Here is a 7,397-nt window from a genome sequence, read left to right as displayed (position 1 = left end):
CAATTGGGGCTGAGCTGTGTCAGACTCTGGAAAGAGTCATGAGATTCACGACTTCTTTTCGCCTTCTGTAAGTATCCTTTCTGTATTCTTCAGTATAGCATTCTTTAATACAATATAGTATCATAAAATAATAAATTAGCTTTCTGAGAACATAGAGTCAGATGCATCATTCCTTCCTTCATCTGGGAACCTCACAAATACAAGAGAGGGATCTCACAGGGATCCCCAATCCCTGCAGAGGCCAAACACAGCAGGGATGGTGAGTGATGAACAGCAGAGTGGCAAGCAGATTAAGCAGATTGTTTCTTTTTTTTTTAATTTTTTTTTTATTAGACTAGGAAATATAATTTATTGCATAAAAATTAATTTGTTACAATAGGAATGCTAAACTTTATTTACAGTTCTTTAGTTTACAGAATAAACAGATGAGGGTTTAGAGGATGCCGCCGGGCCCATCCCCTGGACATATAAATATGGAAACAAGTTTTGGGGCAAGAGATGGACACTGCCAGACCACAGGGCTGCCTTGGCCAGAATGCCTCGCTGGAGAAACCCCTGGGAGGTGTGGAGGAGCTGGCACCCATGGGAAATGGAGGCAAACCCTGCATCCCCCCCTGCCCTGCCCTGCTCCTGTTGCAGGTTCCCTGGTCAGAAAAATGGGGAGCAGCTCCCCAAAGATGCACTTCAGCCAAGCCAGGTGGCTGCTGCCTGCCCAAAGGAAGGGGAACAGAGATGGAGGGGGATGGAGAGAGGCACCTGTGGGCAGGATGGACAGACAGACACACGCACATCCCAGCACAGTGATCTGTAAAGCAGAGAATGGGAGCGAGAGAGATTCCGAGGGGACCTGAAAGAGCTTCTCATCCCTCAGAGAGCCCCATGAACTGAGACAGGAGCCCTCGAGACCACGGGCAGCTGGATTGATCCACTGAGTGTTTATTGCTCTCCAAATTTGCTTTTTCTTCCTTAGCCCAGAGGGTCTCAGAATTGGTCAAATGCAACCCAAAGGATGGATAAATCCCTTCCCATGTGACACAGGAGCTCTCCCAGCAGCAGTTTTCCCACCCAGCACAAGGGGAAAAGATCCCTTCTCTCCCACAGCCTTGAAAACCCAGCAAGAAGTGAACCCCAGGGACCCCGAGACACAGCAGGGAGCAGCTCAAAGCTTTCCAGCAGGGCCTCAGGAGCTGCCCACAGGAATCCTGTCATGTCCCAGCAATACTGAAAGCTCCTCCTGAGCTGCCCTGTGCAGGTGATGCTCTCCAGGCTCCCTGGGTGTGTTTCTGTGCCCAGCACTTTGTGGGATGGCACAGGCACTCCAGGACACTGCAGCCCAGAGCAGGACATGCTCCTAATACTTCCACAGATGGAGAATCCACAGCCTGGCCGTGTGACCTAGTCTAATCCTGAGCTTACCACCCCCTTCCTATTTTTGTATTTTTTTTTAACAGACAAATTTCTAAGATACAGCACTCAGTGAGTAACTATTTCTACCTGCAGGCAGCCTAAATTTTTTACCTTCATCAAGACACCGTATCTGTGTGAGGAACCTTGGTCCTGCCTACCACTGGATTACTTTCCACTCACCCCACAGCTTCCCCATTGCAATAAAAGCCCTGTTCCAGGGAAAAGCAGGAGCTGCAGTGAGGGGGAAAACCTGAGCACTCCTCATGTGAAAATGCCCAGCCTGGTTGGCAGCTTGGGAATACCAGAGTACCCCTCCCTGAATCCGGGCTGGAATACTGCATCAAAATCCAGGCAGGAGCGCAGGGACCTGAAGTGGAGGCAGCTTGAAGTGGCCACATCCCAGCCCACCAGCCCCTGCTCTCCCCTGACCCCTCACACCCCCTCATCACCTCCCTCTGAGCCCCAAGCCCAGGTTTGGGGTGCTCACTGCAAAATCCTGCTGCCTTTACAACATCTTCTCCTTTAGCCTCGAGTCCAGAGGTTGGTGCAGGACTGAAATCTTTGGTTTGTACTGAACTTGTGTAAATGAAGGCGTAGCCATCCTAAAAAGCTCCCCCAAACCATGCCAGGGAAGAATTCATTAAAAATACCCAGATCTGGATGCACTCTGCCCACCCTGAACCCCAAATCCAGGGCAGCATCCCTCATCCCTCCTTGCAGGTGGAGTGGGACCCGTCATTCCCACTGCCAGGGAAAAGGGAGTTTGCAAGGACAAAAGCCTTGGGAAGGGTCTGAGCTGGCCCTGAAGCAGAGGGGTGGAGAGGCACTTCAACCTCTGGACTCCCTGGGGGTCCCAGGACATGTAAACATGCTTTCCTCCACTTGGATCACACGCTTTTCCCTACAAAAGTGTGTCCATTGAAATCTCTCTCTCTGCCACCCCGACCACAGCGACGCTCTTGCTCTCACACACCAAAAAAAAAAAAAAATTATAAATCTTTTTTTTTCTTTTTTTTTCTATTTTTTTTTTAAAAAGGACACATCCAAAGATCTGGATAATAAATTATTTGCGTTTCCTAAGAAACTTTTTTTTTTCCTTTTTTTCTTTCCTATTTGCCTCGTTAAGCTGCCTAAAGCCTTTGACAGAAGTTAAGCCTGGATTGTATTCATCTCTTCCACGCAGAAATGCTATTAAAGGAGGAGGAAGGGAACCCAAAAAGAAGAAGGAAAAGGAAAGCCCCCATCCCAACTCGAGAAGCCCTAATTCCTCCCCGTGCCACGAGGAGGAGGAGGAGGAGGAATGCTGTGTAACACTTGGATTGCTTGTAAACGCTGAGGATGGGTCTCTAAGGCTGCCAGTGGTGCGGGAGAAGCGCCCTCCCCGCTCAGGACGGATGTGCCTCCCCCTGCCATGGGGGGAGGACCCTTCCTCAGCCCCTGTTTCGTCCTCCTGGCCCCCCAGGCGTGGGGAGCACCATCAGCAGTCCCCCTCTGTGGCCATGACCACCAGCATCTCGCTCTTGCCCATCTCCTCTAAGGCACTGGCCAGGGTGTTGAGGTCGCCGTCGTCCTGGTGCTCGGCTTCCCACAAGTCCAGGAGCACCCCCGTGGGGCTGGCTTTGGTGGCAAAGTAGTTCAGATACCTGCAAGGGAGAAGCAGAGGACAGGGTTGGGCTGCTGTGGTGCCCCTTTGGAGGTGGCAGGAGGGAGGATGCTGCACTGTCACAGACATCTTTTATGGAAAATCCTTTCCTTAGGATTTTTTCTCCTGAGAAGCTGAGAGGCCTCAGGAACAAAATGTAAACAATGATTCTATGCTGCTGTGGAATGCAACAGGTGCATCTTTGATTAGTCTCATATAGTTGTTTCTAATTAATAGCCAGTTACAGTCCAGCTGTCTCAGACTCTCTTGAGAGACACAAGCTTTTGTTATACATTCCATTCTTTACCTTTCTCTTCAAGCCTTCTGATGAAATCCTTTCTTCTATTCTTTTAGTATAATTTTAATATAATATATATCATAAAATAATAAATCAAGCCTTCTAAGACATAGAGTCAGATTCTCGTCTCTTCCCTCTTCCTGAGACCCCTGTGAACACCACCACAATGGACCTGTTTGGAACATGAACTTGGATGGAAATGCTGTAATGTAAATGCCAAAGCCCTCCAGAGAATGTCTGCAGTTTTTAGACAGAGCTGGTATTCATGCAAAAGCAATGGAACATTTGCTTTGGTGAAATGAACCTTTCTCCCTTTGGTCCTGGGGTGAACCAAGTGGGAACGGCACAGCCATTGTCCCAGATAAACAAGGGCCATTCAAAGTGACAGGAGACACAGGACTGTGGCACAGATGGATGCCAGAATTGTTTGGGTTGGAAGGGACCTTCAAGATCATCTAGTTCCAACCTTCCTGCCACGGCAGGGACACCTTCCATTATCCCAGGGTGCTCCAAGCCCTCTCCAACCTGGATTTGAACACTTCCAGGGATGGGGCAGCCACAGCTTCTCTGGGCACCTGTGCAAGGGCCTCACCACCCCCAGGAGAAGAATTTCTTCCCAATATCTCATCTAAACCTTGCCTCTTTTAAAATTTAAAATTGTGCCCAAGAATAGAGATGGATATAACTGTGCAGAGCTATGTCCCCATTTATGGATGCACCTATACAGCAGGACACAACCCCATGGATGTCTACAGCTGGCAGGGAGCACAGAGTGAAGCCTCCCAGCTGGGGGCACAGGAGGGGAAAGCAAAGCCTGGGGACACCCACCGGTCCATGGAGAGCTTCTGGGCGAGAAGTCTCCAGTCGTTGCCCCTGGAGTTGGGAGCATCCAGGCTGTTGCAGATCTTCTGCCGGATGGAGAGGGGGATTTTGAAGGCGTAGGGTCCCACCTGGGTGGTGGAGGCGGTGGTGGCACCGCTGTGGTGGGAGCGGAGGGTGTCGGAGGAGCTGCCGTGCTGGAAGAGGAAGGACAGGGTGAGATGTTGGTGAAACGTCCCAGCGTGTCCCCAGTGTGTCCCCAGCTGTCCCCTCCCCTCTGCTCACCTCTCCCAGCGTGACGTGGAGCTGGAAGATCTGCCCCTCCCCTTCCACCTGCCGGACGCAGATCTTGCAGGTGAGCTCGGTGGAGGCCTGGCTGTACCTCTCCAGGGTGAAGGTGCAGTGCAGAGCTCGCTGGCTGCCACTCCAGATGTGGTAGAAGGGGATTTCCTGTGGGCCACCAAAGCAAGGGCTCAGCCAAGGCTCCAGCAGCTCCCACCTCCTCCAGCCACCCCGTGATGGGTGAGGTGGGACAGCAGGACCTTGTGGGAATCCACAAAATCAGAGGGTTTTGGGAAAGCTGCAAAAGGCAGGCCTCAGAGACAGCAGAACTGTGACTGGAACTAAGCAGCAGCCATGAGATTGGTCAGCAGAAAAATTATATAAGAAGTAGAAAAGTAAGAACAAATAGAGCAATGATTTGTCTATTAATGCTTGTCTAGAATAACTCTCTAAGCTACAGAAAAGTTTATCTAGCAAGATAACTGGAAGTTTGAAGCTTAATAATGGAGCTCTGTGCATTGTGTTTTAAGGCTTACAAGCTGGTATTGTATTTGAAATGAGCAAGGTTGTTTTAAAGAAAGATTCGTGTGCTTACAGTAGTTGGATAGAACCACTGTCAATGTGCTTTTGCTTTGTGTGATTGGTCAAAAAACTTTTAAAGTAAGTTGTAACATTAAGTTCTTGGTCTGCTGCCTGGGATGTGAGCTGGTGGCATCTTCCCATTGTCATAACCATGGAATGAGAGTGATGCTGGAAAATCAAACAGCTCAAGGCACGTTCCCAGCAGTCCTGTCCCGTTTGTGATTTGTACATGGCCAGTGACAGACCTCACAGAGAGCATCCCACCAAAAAGAGCAGAAAACTGATCCCCTTCCTCCTCTGTCCTCTTGGGAGACAACTCAGCACCTCCAATGCCTGGCTGAGATGGAGCTCCCAGCCTGGGAGGCCAGCTGCCCCCAGGTCAGCCCCTCACCTGGTACTTGGCCAGCAGTTTGCTCCTCCACAGCGCGTGGGGGATGTCGTGGATGGAGAGGCGCAGGTTGTGGTAGCTGTCCTTGAAGGGCAGGGGCTTGGGCTCCTCCAGCAGGTACCCTCCCAGTGTCCTCTCCAGCTCCAGCACCTCCTGTGGGCACCAGGACAGGCAGGGTGAGAGCCAGGAGAAGGGCAGGGGCTGCTCCTCTGCCCAGCTCCATGCCCAAAGCCAGGATGGAGAGGGGAGAGGAGTTGCCAAGAAGAGCCAGCATGGAGAACAGCTTTTGCCACCCCAACAGAACCTGCCAGCTCATCTCATACACCAGCCCCACCTAAAACTTGAATTTCCTAATGTGAGCATCCATAAATGATTCCTTGGAGAACACAAAGCTCCAGCACAAGGCTCAGGCACTCCTGACCTGACTCCTGCCACTCTATCTGCTTTTAACACCATCCCTTCCAAACAGCAGCAGCTTTTAGGAGAAAAAGACAAAGCCAGGAGCCACAGCCCTGCCTACATCCCCACCTAGAGGCACCACATCAATCCCAACAGGATGCACTGGACAAGTCACAGGGAACCAAAGAGCCCCAGCACTGGTGGGTCCAGGCAGCCAAAGCACCCAAATTGCAGCCTCCTGTGATGCACTCAATGTTATCTATGCCACAAAACCTGTCACACACATCTTTTATGGAAAATCCTTTCCTTAGGATTTTTTCTCCTGAGAAGCTGAGAGGCCTCAGGAACAAAATGCAAACAATGGTTATCTGCTGCTGTGGAATGCAACAGGTGCATCTGGGATTGGCTCATTTTAGTTGTTTCTAATTAATGGCCAATCACAGCCCAGCTGTCTCACACTCTCTGTCCAAGACACAAGCCTTTGTTATCATTCTTTCTTTTTCTATTCTTAGCTAGCCTTGTGATGAAATCTTTTCTTCTATTCTTTTAGTATAGTTTTAATATAATGTATATCATAAAATAATAAATCAAGCCTTCTGAAACATGGAGTCAACATTCTAGTCTCTTCCCTCATCCTCGGACCCCTGTGAACACGGTCACAAAAACCCTTCCAGGCCAGGGAGAGACATGGATCCCTGCAGGATCTATAAAAAACCTGCCCATCAGCAGCCAAACCTCTGGTGTAATGCCTGCAGGAGGGGTCCCAGCAGAGGAGCTACACAACACCCTCCCTGTTTCCTTCAGAGAGGACAAGGAAGGACAGACAAAGCTGTAAACACCTCATTATTTCACTGTGGTCACTTTGCAGGCAGTTGCATCAGGTTGGCTGCTCCCCAGGGCTAGGCCACCCTGAGAGGCACCAGGCAGCATCCTGCTGCCAGCACAAACAGCTTTGGGAAGGGGATATTTACCTTCAGAGCATCTGGCGTGTCCTCCAAGCAGTAGACCTTGAGGCTGTACTCCAGGGAGGTGCAGACAGTGGGGGCAAAGATGGCCAGCTGGAGCCTCTTGATGGCTGACCTGGAGTAGGACTCCCCCACAAAGACATAGGTGCCAAGCTGGTCCAGCAGAATGTGGCAGGACTTGGCTTCCAGCTGGCAGTAGCAGGGAGTGTTGAGGGTCTCCTCATCCAGGGTCACAACTTCCTACAGAGATGTCACAGACAACTCTTATGAAAAATCTTTTTCTTAAGATTTTCCCTCCTGAGAAGCTGAGAGGCCTCAGGAACAAAATGTAACCAATGGTTATCTGCTGCTGTGGAATGCAACAGGTGCATCTGGGATTGGCCCATGTTAGATATTTGTAATTAATGGCCAATCACAGCCCAGCTGGCTCGGGCTCTCTGTCCAAGCCACAAACCTTTGTTATCATTCCTTCCTATTCTATTCTTAGCCAGCCTTCTGATGAAATCCTTTCTTCTATTCTTTTAGTATAGTTTTAATGTAATATATATCATAAAATAATAAATCAGCCTTCTGAAACATGGAGTCAGATCCTCATCTCTTCCCTCATCCAAGAAC

At 49.9% G+C, this 7,397-nt stretch overlaps 1 protein-coding gene across 2 annotated transcripts in view; it reads right to left on the bottom strand.

The window, feature by feature from the left end:
- Nucleotides 1-307: 307 nt before the first annotated feature.
- UNC5B (unc-5 netrin receptor B) overlaps nucleotides 308-7,397 on the bottom strand; it is a 65,878-nt gene continuing 58,788 nt past the window's right edge. For both annotated transcript variants that reach the window (XM_077183500.1, XM_077183501.1), the window contains 5 exons: nucleotides 6,789-7,022; nucleotides 5,422-5,571; nucleotides 4,452-4,616; nucleotides 4,176-4,363; nucleotides 308-3,050 (listed from right to left, as the gene is read on the bottom strand). In XM_077183500.1, the coding sequence (XP_077039615.1) occupies nucleotides 2,885-3,050; nucleotides 4,176-4,363; nucleotides 4,452-4,616; nucleotides 5,422-5,571; nucleotides 6,789-7,022 (903 nt within the window). In that variant the 3' untranslated portion in view covers nucleotides 308-2,884. The remainder of the gene's footprint in view (nucleotides 3,051-4,175; nucleotides 4,364-4,451; nucleotides 4,617-5,421; nucleotides 5,572-6,788; nucleotides 7,023-7,397) is intronic.

The sequence above is a fragment of the Agelaius phoeniceus genome, chromosome 9 (assembly GCF_051311805.1).
Source record: "Agelaius phoeniceus isolate bAgePho1 chromosome 9, bAgePho1.hap1, whole genome shotgun sequence".
NCBI classification, from domain to species: Eukaryota; Metazoa; Chordata; class Aves; order Passeriformes; family Icteridae; genus Agelaius; species Agelaius phoeniceus.
This window is presented reverse-complemented; position numbering and strand designations above follow the sequence as displayed.